At 34.8% G+C, this 23672-nt stretch overlaps 1 protein-coding gene across 1 annotated transcript in view; it reads right to left on the reverse strand.

Moving 5' to 3' along the window:
* Positions 1–972: 972 nt before the first annotated feature.
* The window catches only part of WDR17 (WD repeat domain 17), a 77414-nt gene continuing 54714 nt past the window's right edge, over positions 973–23672 (reverse strand). Inside the window, exons 16-27 of the mRNA XM_044681667.1 lie at positions 22594–22726; positions 21151–21242; positions 17552–17651; positions 16787–16926; positions 14616–14636; positions 12349–12460; positions 7953–8094; positions 7470–7572; positions 6091–6192; positions 4316–4414; positions 3848–4031; positions 973–1092 (exon numbers count right to left, since the gene is read on the reverse strand). Coding sequence (XP_044537602.1) covers positions 973–1092; positions 3848–4031; positions 4316–4414; positions 6091–6192; positions 7470–7572; positions 7953–8094; positions 12349–12460; positions 14616–14636; positions 16787–16926; positions 17552–17651; positions 21151–21242; positions 22594–22726 — 1348 coding nt within the window. The remainder of the gene's footprint in view (positions 1093–3847; positions 4032–4315; positions 4415–6090; positions 6193–7469; positions 7573–7952; positions 8095–12348; positions 12461–14615; positions 14637–16786; positions 16927–17551; positions 17652–21150; positions 21243–22593; positions 22727–23672) is intronic.

Raw genomic sequence — 23672 nt, forward strand, 5'->3', positions numbered from 1 at the left:
GGCTCTGTTTTCAAATAGTTAAAAAGGAACAAGATTTCAATTTGCATAGTGTTTGTTTTGAATAAAATGTGTGGTTTCCGTATAGGAACTTATTCCAGATTGTTCCCATGAACATTTTCTACTATCTTAAAATTATTATTAAAGACCAACTGATTAGGGATAAGTTTATCATATATACATATATATATTTAAATGTTAATCAATTAAACAATTAGGCCGTGTCTATCTAAATAATTTCAGCTGTCTAGATGAAAAGTGAGGAGCTGAGTCATTGATTCTACAAAGTCCCAGATACCTAACTGAATTTTATAATTTTTGTCAGTTTGTTTCATCAATATGGAAGTATGTATAATTACGTAGGCGAACTTTTCATGTGACCTTGAAAATTGAATTGATTGAACTATGCACACATTTATTTACACTTATCAAATTTCTAAGAGAAATATTTTATTAAACATGAGCTAAAGATAAAAAGGGATAATTACACATTTTACAAACCAAAATAAGTAGTGATTTGGTTTCCACTGTAACATGTCAGGGCATAATGCTTATCTTGCCTTTTTATGTATTCGAAACATAATAAATGTAGATGTTTTAACTGCCTGGCATTTGGGTATTTTTCTTAGTGTGCAAAGGATGTTTATACTTTGCAAATAGTATAATCTCTTGTAATTTAAATATTTTAATGGCCTGATAAAAAGGATATTCAGTTTTCTTCCAAATATGACTATCAATTAAATAAAAAAATGTGATGATTTTCCTTTAAATCACTTAGATGTTTCATTTTCATCATTTTTCATTTTCCTTCTCTTATATATAAAAATTCCACAATTCAAATACATTTGTCATTCAAAATAAAATCAACTGCCATTTCTCTGTCCTTCAACATTGGAGGTTAAGGTAACATTAACCTGCAGGATTCTTTCTCCCTCTTCTTTCCAAAGTAATTTAGTATGAAGAAAAATATTTCTTTCAGAATGGATTGAGTCGTATTCCTGTCCCTAAGGGGGAGAATGGATTCACCTTTGCCCACATCAGAGCATCATTCAGTGAAATTGCTGATTTCCCATCTTCAAGGAAAAAGACAGGACCCTATGACACAGAAATAATGAAAGAAAGAAAAAGAGGAGATTTATAAATAAATTTTTTAAGCTTTTAGAAAACAATCATTCTCAAAGTCAGCATAAATATCAAAAACCTCAAATATATGTACATAATGTCTTAGATTATGTTTATGATAGACAAAATGGAAATTAGTTTTCATTTTTAAATACAAATCCCTTATGTGAATATTAGTGATATCACTTTGAAAATAATCAATTTTAGTTTAAAGATACAGTATAGTTACCTAGTTTAGAAAGAAACATGTGCCTAGTCACATTGTGTATGTGTAAGGATAGGAACATATAAACATTCAGAATTTTCCCTACTTCACTGGGAAAAATACAAACATGTGACTGTCAGCCTGAAAGTTCAACATGCATGCTAGCATTATCCACATGAGAATGTATTGCTTTCATATGAAAAGGGTGATAGAATATATATATATATATACACACACATGGTACTTTGATTAAAACTAGAAAACATTAACAGGAACCTAAACTTTTCTTCTATTCCCTAATGGTCATTAAGGGAAGAAAAAAACTTCTATATATTTATGAATATCTTTTTTCAGGTGATCAATAATCCTACAATATTTTTAAAATGTCTTGTTATCACAGGGTTATTATCAGGTAAATATTTCACACATCTTAAAAGTGCTATATAAGTGTGTGCTAGTATTTACTACATTTTAAAAATTGTTTTGTTAAAGGTAATTCTAAAGAGTCAAATACAAATAAAGGGCCAACAAGTAACCCTTTTTTGCTAAATTATCTAGCTAAGGTTCTCTAAGGGTAAAGAATTTTCTTTCTAAGAGCTAATATCTCAAGGTTCAGTGAATAAAACGTTTATAATTCTGTTGTCAGGGGACTAACACCTTTATTAATATCAGGCATTTATGTGGTTAATTTTCTTAGGCATACGATTTGATTTATGGTATACTTATATCTGTATCATAACAAAACAAACATAGGTATATTACTTTCAATTAAAACAGAGTGACTGAGGAAGAGCTAAGCAAAGTAAGGTACATAAATGTAGTGGGATATTCCAATGCCATAAGAAATGAATGTGAAAAATTCAGAGAAGCATGGGATCTTTTATGAGACTAGAAATTATCCTCTGAGTTGGAGATGTCATTTTGGAACTTAAGCTATATAGCTTCCTGTCATATACATTTCAAAAAGATATATGTCCTCTACTAGGAAGTATTTCATGCCACGTAAGGGAATCAGCATAATTACTGTCTTAGTACTTTTATTTCAGAGGTGCTCTAAAGGTTCTACTGCCTACTCAAAGAGTTCTCCTATTTTCTTACTAATGTCTGAATTTTAATAATTACAGATTAATTTCTTTGGCTTAAGTTTTAATTTTATGTTAAAATGCAAAGGCTCATCAGAGGGATAACTCATTAAGCTGCATCAGTTATTCATACTGTAGTGAGATGAATTTATCAGATTTTTTTTTCTGAGTAGGTTTGATAAAGCAGGTTTGATGGAAGCTATGGCATCATTAGACTAAGAGGGGAGGGAAGAAGTGAAATCTTAGGTTTGTGGGAAAGGGGAGAAATGATTATAGAAGCAGCGAGTTAAGTAATATTGAAAAGAGAGAGAGCACCCACTCTACAAATTTATCTAGTTTGAACCTTGGCTACATGTCCAGATTCACTCTTAGAATTTTTAGCTGTGGCAGATACATAGGCAGGTTTATTTACCACCAAATCTTACAGAAGTAATGTTGACATCTATCAATGTATTGTGAAAACTTAATTGGTGTGTCAGCATATCAGGCTTTCTCTGTAGTCAAAGTCTAACTTATTAATAAGTGCAAGTGGTTGTGGTCTCTATGATTTAATCCAAGATGTGTTAGGAAGGTCATCCTTCTAAAATAATTCCTCCTTTGACCTTACAGTTTATCTTTAGGAATTCATTTCTTGGTCATGAAAGTTTTTTGGTCTTCAATGCAAATTCTTTAACACTTGATGAGATGAGGAATTTTACATAACAGGATCGAGACCTAGATTTTAGGCATGGTCAGATCAAAGTGTAATGATGATAAATTTTACCTAAAATCCCTATACCACTAGGATTTATGTATCCTCCAAGTTACCAAAGGCATATGAGACACAGGAGGTATGATAGTGTGTTAGGGTTCAGGTTTCACCAGTAATGGATACTCTCTAAGATACATTGGTATCATTTCCTTGGGCAGTTTCCAACCCTCTCATAATGATCCTTTCCATTAGAAATTACTAAAAATATTAATTATTAATATCCAAGTGGGGAATTTATTATTCTGACAGGAGCACAAATATCACAAGTATCGACTCTTTTTAGCATGACACTATTTGTTGGGTTGTCAGAGGAAGTCTATTAATTCAATTCTATTTTCCATATATAATTTTTATTCACCTAGTCCTGTTTATTATTTAGTTTGCTCTCCCATGTAATAACGATAAATTCTCTGAGAATAAGCTTTAAAATAGCTATTCTTACAAATTGCTAGCTGCATATATTACCTCGAATGCTTCTATAATATACCAAATCACTGGCATCGCATCTTAGGGGGAAAAAAGAGAGACATTTAAACCAGTTTGATGAAAAATAAATCTCTGCTGGGTCCCACAACCTTTTACATTATTTTGTGTACATTACAAACATTAATTTTGGCATAATAATACACTTAAGAAATTATTTTTAATCAAATAAATTTAACATCCTACTTGCATAATATAAGGTTGTACCTGGATCTTTAATCCTGTCAGACAAGAGATATGAATAGCTGAATGACTAGGAAGATTCGAACCAGTGACATAGTCTGGTCCAATGATTTCTTTGAGTGGCTCTTCCTTCATTTTCTTTAGTAGACTTTCATAAATCATTCTCTGGGAGTCAGTTGGAGGAGTATGTGGAAGTTCTTCTGTTGATCTAAGTATCAAATACATGTTAGTTTTTAATGGCTTTAGAATCATAAAATGTTAACGATGTCAGGAACCTGAGAAATCAGCTATTCTAACACACATGAATGAGGAAAATTATTTCCTACTGATTAATAGAAAAACTAAAGCCTATAAAAAGACAACAAAAGATTAGTTTTGATTAATGTAATTTAGAATACTTTACACAAATCAAGATTTGTTTATTCTGCCAAGAAATAAATGACTAAGCTAGTCAGTACTTTATTGAAGATTTTATTTCTGTATCACCCTCACCTGTTGACTGTATGTAGGCAAGATCTCCAGGCATCTAGTTCTTCAGAAAGCTGTTCAATTTTCAAAGGGACCGACACATGCCTCCGTTTTAAAAGCTGGCTGAAATAGAGAAGCATAACTGCTGTTTCCATATCACTTGAAGGTTTACAAAATGCTTTGCATATTCATTTGATCTTCACAGCCCCCGTAGGAGTTATGATGATTGTCATTTTATAAAAGCAAGGAAATTGAGGCTCTAAGAAGTGAGGTGTTTTGTCCATGATTACAAGGTTTTTAAGTCCCAAAGGCATATTAATTCACTCTACATCAGTCTCACAAAGGAATGGTCAAATCCCAGATCTCACCATTAAGCACAAGTGTTTACTTTCCCATTCAGAAACTATGGCATTAACCTCTTTCTGACCATAATTTCTTATCTTTCCACCGCTCCTTATGTATGCTTCACCCCTTCCAATCCTATTTTACACCATTACTGAGACTTCTAGTTTCTCTAACCCTTAATACTCATCCTTTCTCAAGCTTCATTTCCACAGGATCCTCTATGAACCCCTTCCCTCTATCACTGCTTGTGCCAAGCTTCCACTCTGGATTATTCTCACCATCTGCCAACTCTACTCCTATTTACACACAGCTGGATGCATGTATGACATATCACACTCACAGCTCGGCTAACTGGGTACTACACAAATAGCTATCCAACCTCAAATGGGCCCTGCTTTTAGCAAAGAAGTTGTTTGATTTCTTTCTGATTATCTCATTCTTACAGAGGCTATGCCAAACTAGCTCTTCCCTGCTCAAACCTTCCACATCTCTTTTCTCCTCCGAAAAGCTTGCTTTTTACTTTACTAAGAAAATTGGCCTTGGAAATGTCTTCCTCCTATGGTCTTCTTCTCCTATTGACAAGTTCCTGGCCTGGACTACCATTTAATGAGGTGCTTACAACTCAAAAATCAGCAAATGCTACAGATCAGTACTTGATTTATTGTTTTGTTGATTGACCAGATTTAAGAAAGTAATGGAGAGAAAGTGTTAATAATGACATTAAACATCAAAAGTATGACCTGCATACACTTTGTTTTTAGAAAGCCAATCATTAAACATTTACCAGCACACTATGTACTATGTATGCTGCTTCCCAGAAATAATATTTGAAAGTAAAAGATTAATGTACCAAAATAACAAATGCAATTTAAAATAACATTTTATTCAGACCCCAAAATTTGTCTTTTTTTTAAATTTTTATTTTGAATATTTTCCCATAATTACCAGTCCAAAGCAGAAGAGCACTTTGAGGCAATGGGGGTAAACATTTCCAGGGGAGCGCACAGCTAGGAATTTTCTTGAAGTCACATTTAAACTTGGATCCTCCTGACTCCAGGCCACTCTCTCCACTAAGTCACTTTCTAAAGTATCCTCAAAGAATATAATTTTTACATGAATAGAGATGGGGAAGAAGAAGAGAGACCAACTCCATCCCTTCTACTTTGTGATGATATAGATGTGACTTTGTTACTGCAGCATATCTTCTCCATATTATGGAACTAACAGGAAAACTTGTCTCTCTGGACACTCACTGATCTACCCAGAGTTAATCATCATTTTCAAGGACAGTCCATTTAGCAAATTGGTAGGCTTGGGAGAGAGGCAGTATTCCTCCTGCCCTTCCTACTGAGTAATTTTTACTTTATGAATTGATTTTAGTCAAAAGAATGAAAAAAAAAACAATTTCAAGTTCCTATTTTCAAAAACAAATTGTTTTTCATGACAGCAAGTACCTTGTATACTCATAAAGGGCTGGCACAATGCTCTGATACTGTCTTCTGATTGCTAACAAAGCACCAATATAACCACATAATATCAGCAACTCATTTCGAACTCTAAAAGAGAACACATTTATTTAAAGAACAAGCCATTAGTCATCTGAGGAAGAGAATGTTATTCCAGTGTTTAGTTCATCTAATAGCATCTACATATATCCATAAGAAACACTTCTTACTAAGCAGGATTATTAAAATTTCAGTGAAAGCTGCAATTTGAATTGCTGAAGATTTGTAGCTTATAAAATTATCTGCCCATATATATACAGATAAGTAGCAGAATGCCAATTATCCTATAAATGTTTTCTAATTTAAAACAGGTCACATCTTAAATGGAAACTCTCCATGTCAACTTACTTCTCACCATCCTATTCTTATAACAGGGACAAGTTAGGGATTCCTCAGCACTTGTGGGGATTCCCAGAAATGGCATTCACTCCCACTGCTCTGATGGTGCTGGGAGGAGACCTGTAGGGAGAGGAGGCCACTTTTTCTGGCTTGATTTAGACTTACTGAGGCCACATAATAAAATGGGATTATCCCTCAACCTCTGCCAAATTAGGTTTGGCAGAGTATATTTAATCACTAAAAGGGGCTCACTTACACGAAAAACACATTGAAGGGTAGGAATAAGGATTAGGTCTCTTTCTTGCCATGAATCCCACCAACCCCAAAGTTTGAGGTGGTTGTCTACACAGTTATGACAAATCAACAAGCATTCATTAAACACTTTCTGGGTACCAGGTACTGTGTTAAGTGTCACAGTTAAAGAGAAATATAGAAAACTGTTTCTGCCTTCAAGGAGTTCACTGAACTCTTGGAGCCCATGCTATGCATTCTCGACATTTTGCTTAAAGGTTTGGAGCTGACTCTGCTTGAGCCATGTGTAGGTTTAGCACTGTTTTTATGTGAGGTCCTCTACACCAGTGGTATCAAATTCAAATAGAAATTAATTTCTGCTGCTACATACTGATTTAGAAAAACATAAATTAACATTATGTTTTCAATTTTTATCATATCTGACAAACATTTCCTAATAGACTTTAATCTGGTATTGGTATTTAGTTGCAGCCTATGGGTCTCATGCTCTAAATTATTTTTTTTTTGCTCCAATTTGATTCCACTGTAATTTTAATAAGTTTTCTATTCCTCTCACCCCTCTATACCTTCTATCTCTATTCCAATAGGACAAGTTTAATGTACAAGAAATTCATTCACTGTTCCCAGAAAGAAACTAAATCTCAAACTGACAACAGATTAAGGCAAAAGATAATAAGAATTATATTTAAATAAGACAGGAAGTTCAATTTCAGTATCTGGAAGAGGAATGTACTCACTCACTACATCTATGTAGCATTAGTCTTTCAGTGCGGACGTAACTCATAAGGTCAAGAATTGGATTGATTGTATCCAAGGTCCAGTCTGAATGGCTCATTTGTTCTGATTTTTAAAAAAAATCCAAACCAAAGAAAAAATGACCATAAGCAATCTCGCAATTAAGGAAAAAGTCCCTGCCAACATTTGACCTTCAAAATGTATATAAACTACATATAAAAATCACCCTTCCTCTATTAATCAATTTCATCTGTTTCCTACGTCAGTGAAGTAAGAGACACCAATTCCCAACCAGACAAAACTAAAGGAATGAGGAAAATAGCTCACTAAATTGGGTCCAGGTCTTCTGATGGATTTTCTTTTTAAATTTTAGAACCACTGATTTCTTTTAGTCCCTCAATACATGAGCCAGTGTTTAATTTGCTTTCTTCAAGAGGTCAAATAAATTAATAGATTGCATATAAATATGCCATGTATAAACTCACGTTTGATGAAGCGAATACCAATAGGAAGGGCTTTTTCAGGGTCTTCACTTAACAAGTAATACTTTATAGTTTCAAATATATTTCCATCTGCACGAACAGTCTCTGCTAATCGTGTACATTCTTCTATTGTAGGTAGATTACACTAGCAAACAATTGTTAAAAGAAAAAATAATAATTCTAAATATGTTAATAAAGATAATTTATGGGAAAACAGAATAAATGCTTTTGATTTTTAAATTTTTTCCAACTAAAATTAGTATCCTAGACAGACTTGCATGGGTTTATGATCATTAATCCCTACAGTTACATTTGATGAGGGAGAGGTAAAGTATCTACTACTATTTTTTTTTTTTGACAATTGCCTTCACTTGGTCCTATCACCCTGTCATCCCTTCAAACTGTCATCTGATATCTTTTCTTCCTGTCAGAGGTTCTTAGAAAAAAATCATAGAAAAAGTGGTTCATGATCACTGTTCTAATTTTATTACCTCCACTTCAGTTTTCAAGAAATGTATAAAAGGGCTTTCAGCTTCTTTCAGAGGTACTGGGCTCCTTATCATTGGAAGCACTGAGACAAAATCTGAATTTTCCTATTTGTTAGTGTACTGTAAAGAGGTTGATTATTCAGGTGTGGATTAGATGACCTCAGTGATTCTTCAAACTCTGAAATTCTGTGATTTTGATGTTCAGTTACATCCAGCTCTTGGCCCTTTTCTATTCAACATTTGTATCTATCACTTGGATCAACACAAAGTTGGAAAAGGGAGACAGAATCATGGGATCTCACCTCAGAAAGATCCTCAGGGGTCGAACAATCCAAACCATACCTGATAATTTTTCTTTAACATTCCACTAAATTTGTCATACTTTTTGAACCCAACCAATAATGAGGAATTTAGCAGTTCCTGTGGCCACCTACACCACTCTTGTATTAATTTGTTAAAATTTGTTTCTTTATATTTAGCCAAAATATGTCACTCTGTGATTTCTATTCATTGATCCTAATTACATAATTATTTTGAGGCTAAGCAAAATGTGATAATAATCCTAAGTCTTATTCCATATATCAATTCTTTAAATATTTTAGGATAACAATAATATTACTGATAGATTTATCTTCTTCAAGCTAAATATCCCCAATTTCTTCAGTCCTTTCTTTTATAATAAGATCATCAATTCTCTTACTATTCAAATCAGTCTTCTTTAGGCATACTAGTTTATCAATGCCCTACCTGGTATGGAAAGTCAGTGTTGGGCACAACACTTCAGATATGGTCTGATGGAGACAAAGTACTATACTTCCAAATATGATTGCCATTTCACACTAACTTCCTTATATCTTTTTCATAAACTGTCATCCACCTACGATTTCCCCATGTTATACTTACAGTATTAATTTTTGAACCCAAATATAGAATTTTATATTAATCTCCATTAAATTTCATTTTGTGATATTTGTGCTATTATGCCAGATATCACTGTACATTTAATGATCATATAAGATTTCAAAGAGATCCCACAGATGAAGTTTGAATATGTTTGAGTATCCTGTGCTGTTTTTAAAAAGCAACTGGATCAGTACATGTAGTCCCCAGTAACGAGAGCAAATCCCAGTACAATCAGAGCCATTAGCTAGGAATCACAAAGCATGTAGTCTGCTCCCCAGCATGAGAAAAGCAAACTTTCCCTCTCCCCAAATCCTAGATATCTAGCCAAGAAAAAAAATAATACAAGAGTTCTGTGAGAAGAACATACAGTATTGGGTCATACATTGATATGCTGATTTATTATCTTATAGAAAACACTGCTTAGAGCTACTATGGCAATCTACATCCATTGTTTCCATCTTGTAAATCATTGCCCATCATTGTTCCTGCAAAAAGGCTTACCTAATTCTTTAGCCTACATAATTTTTCCTATAAAGTATGTACTCCAACTCAATAAGCTTTGTCACTGCCCAGCAAGAGGATGTCTGCGTGTCTGATCTGTCAGTCTGGCGATTTGACCCTCCTGTAAGCCCAGCTCATTTTTCTCACCACGGTTCAATGACGCACAAATAATTTGTCAAGCGGGACTTGACAAGTACAGGAAGCAACTCTACCTAAAAGCTGAAGAATGGTTTTTGACCTATATTGGTAGATGGGGGTTTCCTTACCAGGACTTCACTGCACTAGTGAAATCACAAGATGAGGGAGATGTAGCTAGACTACCGTTTGTGTGAATATGAGCTGATGACTTTAGTGGCCTGTAAGCTCTGTATGACTTAGCAATGTCATGGCAGCCAAAAAGTCTAATAAGATCATATTGGCAGCATTAGTAGAAGTATGGTATCCAGAAAAACAATACAAATTAACCCACTGTACTATACTATACATTAATTAGATCACACCTGGAATATTGTATTTAAGTCTAGAAAACACATTTTAGGAGAGACACTATGAAGATAAAAAAGGGACCAAGATGGTAAGAGGTTCCTGAGAGAAAACCAAGATTGGAAAAAAGAACTTAAAATTATTTTAGGGATTGAAGAAATAGGGATTACAGGTCCAAGTAAGAAAGGACAGGATAGACAGAGGATCATAGAAATAGAGCTGAAAGGAGCATCAAAGGATCATAGACTGAGACCTGAATCTTAAATGTCATGTAGTCTAATCTTTTATTTTACAATCGATAAGAACTAGATAGGTTAAGTGATTTATTCAGTCATAGATAAGGAGCAGGATTAGAAAATGAACACTATTCCTCTTTAAATGCAGTATTCCTTCTGCTAATGGATGACTTCAAATAGTTATTAAATTATATTATTATGACATATGATATATATAACATATATGTCATAGGGGCCTTTACAAAAGTATTATTCCAATAATTTATAATGGCACAGAAATGATGCACACTGGAAAAACAAGAATGAAAAATGCCTCCTTTCCAGACTAGATAGGTCAAACTTACTGATCCAAGTATGGTCCAAACTAGATTAAAATGTAATTGGAAAATGTTAAACAAAATTAATAAAAATTATAATATGGATAATGTTAATTTATGGTTTTCTTTTTTTAAACCCTTACCTTCTATCTTGGAGTCAATACTGTGTATTGGCTCCAAGGCAGAAGAGTGGTAAGGGTAGGCAATGGGGGTCAAGTGACTTGCCCAGGGTTACACAGCTGGGAAGTGTCTGAGGCCAGATTTGAACCTAGGACCTTCCATCTCTAGGCCTAGCTCTCAATCCACTGAGCTACCCAGCTGCCCAATTTATGGTTTTCTAAGTCAACTTGACCATAGGGATCCACACCTATTTGACTTTGATACCACTAATTTAGACTACCATGGTCAGGATTCAGAATTGAATATGTGAAATTATTAGACTATATTTGGGAAATTCCACAGTACTATGAATGATGCTGTCTTTCCCTAATACAAAAATCCATTTAAAAATACTAATATATTGTAGTAAAACATGAAATGCCACAAGATCTTAAAGATCAAGGTTCGCCCAAAGGGTAATAACGACACAACTGATAGATATAAGTATTCTGCAAACCTATTACCTGTGACAATACACATCCAAGAAGTGGCCTACAAGAGATGCACTATAATTGAAGTGGTTCAATTATGTGTTGAGAGTGCGGGGTAGCAACAACCTATGGACCATCCACTTGCAAGGCTGCTACACAGGTAACAGACCCAGAGGAAGGCTTGGCTTGTTTGAGGATTTCAGGGAAGATGTGAATAAGAATTCCAGAGAAGAAATTTGGTTGGATTCCAGTGTACACTGCTGGATTGAGTGCCTACATTGAGAAGAATAGGTATCCACTGAAAGTATTGAGGTGATGTAGAGAAGGGGTTAGACTTACACTGGGCAACTGAGAAAAGTCCTAGAATGAAGAGCGAAGCAGCTTTTAGCCTCCTATTGGGTCTTCCTAAACAGTTTTAAAAACTAGTTTAGGTATGAGCCCAGCTACCATGTCTGCATTAAAATTTATTCATTTAAAGGGCTCAAGATGTTTTTATATGGATATATGATTTCATAGGGACAGGGTGATCCCAGTAAGGAAAACCCTTCTTCCAATGCAAACAGGCAACTGTTCTGCAATTTATTGGCTTAGAGAGGTAGTCTGGGAACATGATGAGGTTAAGGGATTTATACTGAGAGAGTCAATATGTATCAGGTGGAATGTGAACTAAACTTTTCTTGTTCTCAAGGCAGCCATCTTCCCACTATGCCACATGACCTTTTTGTTCTACTTCTAATTGTCAATAGAATTAAGAGAAAACTATTCTAATTTGGTTGGGATTATTGACTTAATTTCTCTATATGTTACAGTTTCTTAACCTCAAAGAGAATTTAAATATAGCAGCTTCTGTGTCCATCAAGAATCTTTATTCATTAGTATACCTTCTTATGTAGGTCATTTATCTCTTCAGTGGATCCTGGGTAGAAAGCACAAAGTTTGACTAAGTGTGACTCATTATTAGGAATCCTCATGAGAAGGTCTGTAGCCAAGTCCCTTTTCAAATGACAAAAGGGAAAAAGTTATTCAGGAAAATGTAAAAAAAAACATAAAAATTTCAAAATTATAATTTTATTTACATATCAAGTAGAAATTTTAAACTTAATCTTAGAGTTCCTTATCTAAGTGTAAATCATCAATGTCATCCTCCTCCTCCTATAAATTTTATGATTCACAGCTACAAGATAACATTTAAGTTACTATGGATATGACTGTATCAACTAAGAACTTTATTTAGGGAGCTGAAGTTGCTAACCAAATCAAGTAGTCCCAGACCCTCTTCTTGCATTCAGTTGATTAATCAACTTTCCTTAAAGTCAAATCATGGTCACTTTTGTTTTGCATTCAAGATGAGAAAACTAGAAATATCTGGCATGCTAAATGAATGAAAATATACAACTATTTAAATTTTGCCACCTCCAGTCTTCTGGTACTTAGTATAAACTTTCAAGGAATCAATGAACCAACCAAAAAACCAAGGGATGCAACTGATAGGTTTTGCTTTTTAAAAATTCATTTAGTGACCCACAAAATTGGATGCACAAATTTATTAGTTGATTAAAATACAAAACTGGACTGAAAGCTTTACAATTTTAGACACTTTAAAAAATACAAATTCCTTTTGAAACACATTTTGAAAGCTTCAGCTATCTATTACAGAAAACAAATTACAGTTTGAGAAATATGCATAATCAACTTTCAGTTATACAAACATTAGTATTCATCATTATTATTTTATTATTCAGGTTCTTTGCTTTTCCTCCTCTTTCTGCTTCCTGTCTTTGTATTATTATTATTATTATTATTATTATTATTTTATAAGCAGTTACTAGAAAATGAAGAAATAAAAAGAGCACCTTTTAAACTCAAAGCTATTCAAATAATATTTGTTTTAATCTTAGTAAATGTTCTATTAGGGAGGCAGTTTGAAGATTTTCAATGTTATGGCATGCAGAATTATTATTAATAACAAATAATGATAAATTATAATTTATTATAGCATAGCTTAATATTTAGAACAATATAATTGTGCATTATTTCAAACCAGAGATTTTTAACCTTTTTTGCATCATAGATTCCTTAGGCAGTTATGAAACTTACATAGGTAAACTTAATGATGGATCAGAGGAAGCAAACACTATATTTGAAAATGAAGTTATATCTAGTGTACTGATATTCCTGGCTTCTTGCAGGGGAAACAATATCTTGTAGCTTCTATATTTGAGCTTCTATTTTCTTTGCTGATTTTTACCCTGTACATTTTTATCTATGTTAGTCACATTTAATAATTTTTTTAAAAAATTAAGATAATGTACATGTCACATATCAGCAGAATTTTTAATGGGCCTCATTTAAAGATTTCTTTGATGATAGACTTTGAGCAAAGTCTCATAGATCAAAATCATACAAATCATTCAGTAAAGGATTAGTTGTTATATTGAGAGAAAATTATGAAAATTTCCTTTTCTGTCTGCTACTCATTGAATAATACTTCAGGTTTTTTTTCCCCCAAAGTGCCATATCCTCTGTTTTATGGTTTTGTCTCTATGGCCTAAATCAGTAGCAGTTTTTAAGCCACTTTTAACCATGACTTTTGCCATAGCAAGTTACAAAAACTCCACAGTGGTTGAGAAAATGACATTTGATGTGTCAACATCTAAACGGCCATGCTAAAAAAAGGTCCCTAAGTTTTAACCTGCTGGCACAAGGAAATTACTTTTAATTACTTCTTATGATGGGGTTTATAATGAGCTATAACTGTACTTTAACTTTTAATTTTGAGATAATTAGACATGTCAATGATAAATTATTACTGATCTGTTTAAGACTACACAAAGAATTAAAACTCTTAATTTTTGTTTTCAGAACACACCGCCATTTTTTATTATAAGTAACTAGAGGTAATTTACTAGATGAGGTGTGGTTATAAAGTAATAAGATTTATTTTTATGTATGACTGGATTCTATTTCAGTTAAACCTTATTCCTATGAATAATGTAGCTTTTTATTAAGAAAATTTAATTAAATTTAATGTAGCTTTTTTATTATGAAAAATAATATCAATAATTTAAGAACACTTCTTTGAATAATGCAAAATGATATGCTTTTCAGTTTATTATTTAAGTCATAGCCTTATAAAACTATGTAATACCTGTATCCAAGAAATGGAAAGCTAAAAAGAAGATGTTGAAATAATAGTGAATACCCAGAGGAATCAAAATTTTCATTTTAAACAAAATATATGAAAAAACTCAAATACTATTGGTTTATTAACAATGATTACACTTATATTCTCATCTTCTCTGTCATATGAAGGCTCATCTAAAGGTGTACTTTCATCATTCAGGCTTTTCCAGTAGCTGTAAAGATTACAGTCACTCATCAGAAATTACTTTGACTTCAAATGAATGTTTCATAATATAGCTCTAGTCCTACTATATTTTTAACTTCCACTAGAATATATGTATATGCAAGCATGACATAAAATACAACTGGAAAATTGGAAGGGATTTTTTGAGACTTATTCAAGTAGTTAATCAAAGAGCATTTATTAAGTACCTACTATGTTCCAGGCTACATTAAGCAGTTGTTGCCTTTGAGGAGCATAATTATATTCAGTCGGGGAAACAACACTGACATAGTAGACCAAATATTGACGAGATCACTTTATGGGGAAGGCATTAGCAGCTGCCAGACAAGGTAGAACTGAGATAAGCTTTGAAGGAAATGAATAATGCTAAGATGCAGAGGACAGAAGTGCATTTTAGGGAGAGGGGAAGAAGTGACATATGTGAGGAATAGTAATAGATCACAACAGGATAGAGCAATATAGAATAAGGCTAAAAAGGTAGGCTGGGGCAAGATTTAAAAGCCAAAAAATTTTGTTTATGACCACAGAAGCAATCCTGGAGTTTCCCGAGTAGGAGAATAGCACAAACAGTCCTGTTTTTCAGAAAATTGCTTTGGCCTCTATATGTAGTGTATACTGGAGAGGGAGAACACAAGAGGCTTCTGGGGGAGTCTAAATAAAAAGTGATGAGGACCTCAAGTAGAGTAGTACCCATATGAGTAATGGGAGAGGTAGAGGTAATTTAGTAGATGAGGTATGGTTATAAAGTAATAAGCTTTATTTTCATGTATGAAATCTTCTATGTCAGTTATAACTTGTATTACTCTGAATAATATAGTTTGGTATGTTAAGAAAGGTAATAATAAATAATTTAAGAACACTTCTTTGAATAATGCCAAATGGTATGCTTTTCAATGTATTATATTATGGGTAACTAGAGATCAAAGCTATAGCTTTGGAAAGGAAAAGTATAGGCAAGTGAATATTTTATTACTCTTCATTTAGCTTCACATATCTTTCACACTTTTACCATCCCTTCATACCAGTTATTGACACTAACCCTGTCTTTCTCTTTAATTTGGGAATAATTACTCAGAGGAACCATACTATAAATTGGTTTCTTTCTGTTCTTGGGGAAAGCTATACTTACTGAGTGGTTATTATAATATCAGTCAAAGTAGAATGATTGGTTATTCTCAAGGGAAAACTAGCATCCAGTGAGCATGTTCTCAGATGAGTGTTCATAGAGGCTGGCTCTGGGATAACCCCATATGCTACTGGTCCTCTGAAAGGCCCCAGCTTGGGCTAGAATAAGTTGAGGAGACCTGGTTCAAGAAAGGAGGCTGCTCTTGTCTAGAGTCTGTCTAAAATATCTGTAGTGTTTTTTATTATATATATATCCTGGTCCCATAAATAACTGCAGAAGGGCAGAGTCTCAAACTTATCTCCTTTCCTCTATTCCTAGCCTGAAAAATGGCTGAGGACAAGGGCAGATGCTTTGCATAGAGTTCCTCTGATCTGGATCCAAAGGTCTAAAATGTAGCTCTGTAGCCTCCTGGAGTTTTTTTTTTTTTTTTGATTTTGAGGAACCAAGCAAAAGAATGCCCTGTACCTTTAGTTATCCACATGGGACAGAAGAAAAAAGCCTCCCTTTATAGGTGCAAGAGGTTTAATATACTGAAAGAGGTTTGGAATTGAGACTATTAGTGAAGAGAGTAGCTTGAATATGTGATTTTGTTATGGAAATAAATAAGTTCCAATTACTTTAATATCATAACCCATCCCAATCATCTTATCTTTGATTCATTCTCATTTCTAGACACTGCTTTCCCATGATCTTCTTTTTGGAGAAGAAGAAAGCTGAGATTCTTCCTGCATATTTATTACCCAAAGTACCTGATGACGATTAGTTTTTGTTTTTAGAAATACTTGACGTGATCTGATGAAAATCCTTGAGATTTAGAAATCCTTACCATGTTGGAATTGTCATACACTTTCTTGCTAGTAATTCTAAGGCGTAATGGGTTGCTGGTGCTGCATCCTCTCCTAAGACGGTGCCCACACTGACAGCCAACTCAAGTTCATTTCCACGAATCAGGTTTGCCATGGCAAGCTGGCTCAGTAAGAAAATATTATCTTCAGTACCAGAGATGCTGACTAGGTAAACTATTCTTTCCCCCCAATCCCCTCCAAATATATAAAGTACATTCACAATTTCAGTCTTATATAAGCTATCAGGAGCCTTATGAACTAAGCAAGATTAGTTATATTCTTTAAAGAAAGAGATTGAAAAAAGGAAGCTGAGAAAGTGGCATAGCCACAAAAGGCTTTAGTGTCAGAGGCAGATTACACTAAGGTACCATTGGTACTTTTTTTTAAAATCAAAAATAGTCCCTCGTCAAATAGCTTTCTTGTTAACTTTTTATGAATAGTTTATATAAATGTTAAATATCAACAACTCAAATAGCTCAAAAAATAAACTGATACTATTAGCCTCAATGTCAAGAAAAATCATAAAAGAAATAATGTTATCTGATAAAGTCCATATTCTTATAGCAATGCAGCAAACAAACCAAGCAATGTGTAGTTGTCGAAAATGACTTTAAGTATAATGTACTAAATAGCTCCCTCGAATATGAAAGAGATTTAAACATTTTTTCCTGAGGACTATTATATTTTCTGATATAAAAGAGTAATTGGCTTTTAATTCATATTACAGAAATGCACAAATGTTGTACCTCAATATTATCTACAGCAAGATAGCAACATGCTGCTAGCACTGCCCGTCCCTCCTGGAAATACCATTCCGCCAGTTCTTTACTGACCCTCTGTAAGAGTCTGTGGAGAAAAGAAGAGAACTCTAGAGAAAAACTTTAACACAGGCATAGACAGAAACAATCTTCCAATGGCACAGGTTATTTTTGGGTAGCTAAAAATAGGTGGCATTTACATAGCACTTTAAGGTGATCAAAAGACTTCCCCAACATCCCAGATAAGGCAGCTGAAGCTCGAACAGATGGAGGGACTTGTCCAGGGTCAAGAGAGACTCAAAACTTCTCTTGGCTGACTCCAAGTCAAGTAATCTTTCCTCTGTACCAAAATGTATGTGATATAAGTGAGTAGCTAAGTCAAGATAGTCCTGGAGGCAGAGTGGTACCCAAGATGGGGCATGGGTTAGGGCATTTGCTCTTGGGTGGAGAAAGGGTAAGGGACAATTAGAGCTCTTTTCCCTTTCTCTAGAAGGAATGGGGCCTGGAGGGAAGGCAGAAGAGAAGCTAATAATGAGAGAGTGAATGGGAAAGCAAGAGTAATTTTCTGCTGAGGGAGCCTCTTGATTGTCTTGGGCATTCATTCCTTCATTTTATTGATAAGGGTCACTTTGTGAAGGGCAGCAGAGTAGAGCATTTTAAGGATCTTATAAGTATTTCCACAGACAGGGTAGATAGAGAGCCAGAGCTTACTGGGAATACCTCTGGCTCATCTATCCCTCCCTGAGACTTTCCTTATCTTTAAATCTTTACCTTCCAAGATTGTTCATCTTCCCAGCTTCACTGCTTGTCAGGAAAGCAGGGGCCAATGCTCTGAAGGGCTGTTTGCCCTTAAGGATTTGCCCTCAAATTTCAACAACCTGGCAGAATGAATGCTGGCCTGGGAGTCAGGAGAACCAGATCTAGTTGCTGAAGTGAAACAACTAGATGGATTTAGGAAGGGAGGGGAGCCTTTGTTTGGGACTTTGATCTCTTTGATCCCTGGAGGAGGTGAATCTTGCCAAATGGCACCCCAGGGGAGAGGAAGTTAAAGATGATTGATTGACTCCATTAGCATGGGTTTGAGCCACCCCTTTGTGCTAGACTAGTAAAAGGGAACCTTCTTTTAGAACTGAGAGCTAAGAATGGGCCACAGTGTAAAACATTCTGCTAGGGAGCAGCAAAAGGCTGCCCTGGGGTAGAGGCACATGATTATAGCATGTGTTTATATCCATTTGGTCCCAGTATGAGAATTCATGGACCCCATGTTCCTGACCCCTGGCCTCCTCAACAGATGGGGAGTGGGAGTTGGATTTTTTGGACATACCAACTTAAAGATCAGTGTAGTCTTAAAACCCAATCTTTTAAGTGCGTGTGTGTGGGGGCATTTCCTGGGCAGTATCAGTCTCAGGGTTACCTTGCCAGTAACTTCCATTTCAAGCTAGCAGGGTAATGCAAGAAACATATGAATGTGTTTTGAGGTGACACACTGTGAGGAAGTTGCTACTATATCAACCCCAAATTAATTTCCCTTCTAAAGCAGAGTCTAAGCTAGTGGGTCATGCAATGACTCTAGAGTCCTTCTTCACTCTCAGGGGAAGGTAGATACAACAACTCAAGAAAATGGAAAGAGGAATCTTATTGACTGTTTCTGACTTCTGTGACTGATTTATTTTGTTTTTTCCATTTTCTGTAGGACATAATTAAACTGTCCTGTATCAGATAGAAATTGCCAACTTGAGTATTTATATGGGACCTATGACCCATTTCCCACTGTAATATAGAAACCTGTTCATGAGCTATTTTTAGATGTATTTTGAGATTTCCTAAAGGCCACTCAAGGTTGAAAAAAGAACCACCAAAAACCACAAAATGATTGGGTGCCATGCCCCATATTGAATTCAGTTTCTTTAAGCCCAGAGTCAGGGGTTCTGGACATCAGAACTCTTTCTGAGTCATCCCTAGCCTCTCCTAACATTCTCCCTTCTTGACTCTGTCCAGGAATCATCTAGCACCACCAGTCCTGCAGATAAATGCTCCTTTTCATGTTAGATTTAATGCATTTTGGGTAATCAGGCAATATAAAAGTTACAATAGGGAGGTCTTGGAGATTGTTCTTTTTTAAAGTAAGCCAAAGAAGTGCTGGTATCTAGAGTCTTTTCTTTCTTTGTTAATCAAATATATGTCATTTGATTCCTATTTATAACATATGTTTGTAATAGGCACATACATTTATTCTTAAAAGATTGTACGACAAAGGCTCTGCTAAAGTTTTGTTAAACAAGTTTTGTTTTGAGGCTATAAAACTTTTGGGAACCACCAAGCCAGCATCTAAGAAAGTTATGAACTACATTTCCTTGAAAACATCAAGGCCCACAGGAACAGTTTGTTCAAGGGATTATACCATGTTCCCAAATATGATATTTATTTAAACTTTATGAAGCCCTAACATGTGATGGCTTTGTGAATGGGTCAGAATAATTGAAATCAGGACTCTCACAGGAAATCTAGATAATTATAGTCATAAAGCACCTAAATGGGTAGAGTGGATAGGCAGAAAGTATTCTCTGAGTGAGCATGGGCAAGGCAACATTTACTAGGGCCATAGTTTCCTAATCTGTAAGATGAGATTCAGTTTGATGGCTTCTAAGTTCCTCTCCAACTCAAGATCCATAAGACTTAGAGAAAAGAGCCTGAGTAAAGAGGCTATGATGAATAATATTCATGTCTCTATAGTACACTATTCATGTGCTTTTAGGTTAAATCTGTATTATTAACATTTTTCCATCACCTTCTTAAGTCTAGACACATCAATAAAACAATGAATCAAATCATGACTTGTAATAGCATTGTTGATAGCTGAGATATGAAAGCTCACACTGAAATTTTCAAAATACGTTCCTGAATGGCTGGATCCACACACTTCTCTAAAAAATATTTATTGCTGTGTATCCTTGGCAAGGGACAATCTCCCTGGATCTTAGTTTCCTTTTCTGTAAAATGAAGGTGCTGGCCTGGAGATAGCTTCACACTCTAGACCTCTTATCCCATAACTTTAAAAATTTAAATAATCTATTGTGATTCTACAGGCATTTGAAGGTACTTGGGACTAGTTAATATCAGTGGTGGCGGCAGTGATGATGGCAATGGAGAATATAAGAAATACAGAGGGATTATTTGATGACAGAGGACACTGATAAGTTGAAAAACCCTACTTACATTCCTACTTTATAACTAAAATTTCTTTCTGCCATTTTTTGAATAAATGGCAGCCCCAATATTAAAAAACACAATCACCTCTTTATTAATCTCAAATTCTTCGTATATTCTCCAAGTTCCCTGCTTTTCTTATTCCTCAAAATCTTTGGCTCTCCTAACAGCAGCATACAAGTGTGTACAGACTGCTTCCCTTTTGCTAGCACTTCACCCTCATAGGATTTTACAAGAGGACTAGTTGGAGGAGAAAACTCTAATGAGCTGTAGAGGTCATCCCCTTTCTCTGTGTGCCTAAGAGGGTGAAGATCAGAGCCAAGAAATAATAAATGACCATGACAACAACAACTCCATATTTATACATGTACATCACTCACTCATTGTTGTCATCCATGTTGATTCCATCAGAATATGAAGATCCATTATGTACAAACACTTGTGGAATCTGTATATTTCCCTCACAAGCAGCCTAGAAATTAAATTAACATTGCTGAAACAGCTGATAACTTTAGAAGATTTTATTTTAGAATTAAATAGCATAAAAAGTATACTTCAGTTTATAATTACTTGTTTGAAACATATTCTATAATGTGAAGTTTTATTAGGAGGTGTGTGGCTTTGTCATTGGCATAAGGAACTGCCTCTACTGCATCTCATAACAGTAACATCTAGAGTCTTAGAGGTGCTTGGAGACACTGAGGCACTGACAGTCTAAGTAAATGTATTCATCATAAATGGGCTGTATGGTTAAGAGGCAGGTCTTGAACCCTGGTCATCCTTGATTCTGTGCCTGGCTTTCCACATGCCATAATGTTTCTCATAAATGAGGAGAGAAGTTGTTTTTCAAAAGTTAATGCTAGGTGGCTTTGTAGATAGAGTGCCAAGTCTGGAGTTGAGAGGACCTGGGTTCAAATGTGGCTTCAGATACTTCCTACCTATGTGGCAAGTCATGTACCCCAAATGCCTAGCCCTTACCACTCCTTGGAACCTTGGAACCAATACTTGTTTCGATTCTAAGACAAAGTAAGAATTTTTAAAAAGAGTTAATGATAACAAAATGTTACTAAGCCTACATGTTACTAACAGAAGTAGTTTTAGGCAAGTGATTTTATAAAAAAACTTTCATTTAAAAAACTCTATACATACCTAAAACACATGTGCATGACATATATGTGTGTATGGGTATACAGATTCATGCATGCACATAATATATATGCATATATATTATGTGTATGTGTGATACATAGTATGTGTATGTGTGATACATAGTATATATCATATGTGGTTTTAGATTATATATGTTTTATACATCCACATGTTTTATATATATATATATATATATACATGTTATTTTATTTTATTTTATTTTTTCTTTATTTTATTCCAGGAACAAATTTATATATAACTCTTCCAAAGTTATATGATTCATGTTGTCTCCCCTCCCCCTCCCCGAGTTGACAAGCAATTCACTGGGTTTTATTTATATGTATATATGTGTATATATATATATACACATACGTTGTATATATTCACACATATAACTCTTAAAAATCCAGATTCCTTGGGGCAGCTGGGTAGCTCAGTGGAGTGAGAGTCAGGCCTAGAGACGGGAGGTCCTAGGTTCAAACCCAGCCTCAGCCACTTCCCAGCTGTGTGACCCTGGGCAAGTCACTTGACCCCCATTGCCCACCCTTACCAATCTTCCACCTATGAGACAATACACTGAAGTACAAGGGTTTAAAATAAAAATCCAGATTCCTACTCCCTAAAATAATCAACTACTCTGCCATGGTGTATGAGAGTTATATCATTTGTCATACCTGTGCAACAAGCAGGGCTTCTTTCAGTTGACCTCTTGAAGTAAAAAAACTAACTAGCTTTTTTATATCCCCCGTAGCTATGCAGTATGGGATGACGTCATCATTTTCTTCCAGGATTAACTGATTTGCTCTCCTATTAAAAAATCAAATACTTCAATGACAAAAGTAACAATAAATTAAATTTACATGATTTTTATGTGGTACTAACAAGTTTTGCTGATCTTATCACCTCCATTTTATAAAGGAAGAAACTGAGGCTCAGAAAAGGTATGGGCCCATGCTCACCCAAGTGACTGTCAGAATTGAAATTTTTCTGTATTTTGTATTATTACCCACTCCCATGTCAAAAGAAAGAGTCACAGATGAGCTAGAAGGTGCCTGAAAGCCCACAGGAGGTTTGTGAATTGTCTTTGAACTACCAATCCACTGGCAGTGAAGATATCAGGGAGAATGATTCCTGTCTTTCTCAAGGATACAAAATGAAATCCTTAACATGATGGACACAATGGCCACTTCTTTGCTGTCTTGAAGCACAGCCCTCACCTTTTCAATAGTTGACCAGCTAGCATTTTCTAAGTGCTTGTCATGTGCTAGACACTGGGCTAAATACTAGGGGCACAAAGGAACACAAAACACAAGGAACGTACATTCTAGGTACATATAAGACATAAACGGACAAAAGGGAATCTGAGAGGAGAAGGCACTGTTCTGAAATGACTCCATCTTAGCTAAAAACCTGGCTAATTCACTGGTCTGTAAGAAATCTGGAAATGAAAACAGAATTTAGGGGGAAACTTCATTCTGAAAGTTTCTTCCCTTTTATCCTCATCAAAAAGACCTATAACACTGAAGATTTCATAAACATGGTCTCAGGAGAGTAATCAATATCCTTTGGGTAATAAACAACATTTATGATATTCTATAGATGCACATTTCCTTAAGAGTTTTGGCTAGTCACTTGTTCCTCTTTCTGTTGTTGGGTTTCTAGGTTATTTATTTTTGATTGCTTTGTTTTCACCCATTAGTAAGTTCTCCAAGTAACTGATAAGTAGTAATGGAAATCAGGGAAAGCTAATAAT

This window comes from Gracilinanus agilis, chromosome 6, assembly GCF_016433145.1.
Source record: "Gracilinanus agilis isolate LMUSP501 chromosome 6, AgileGrace, whole genome shotgun sequence".
NCBI classification, from domain to species: Eukaryota; Metazoa; Chordata; class Mammalia; order Didelphimorphia; family Didelphidae; genus Gracilinanus; species Gracilinanus agilis.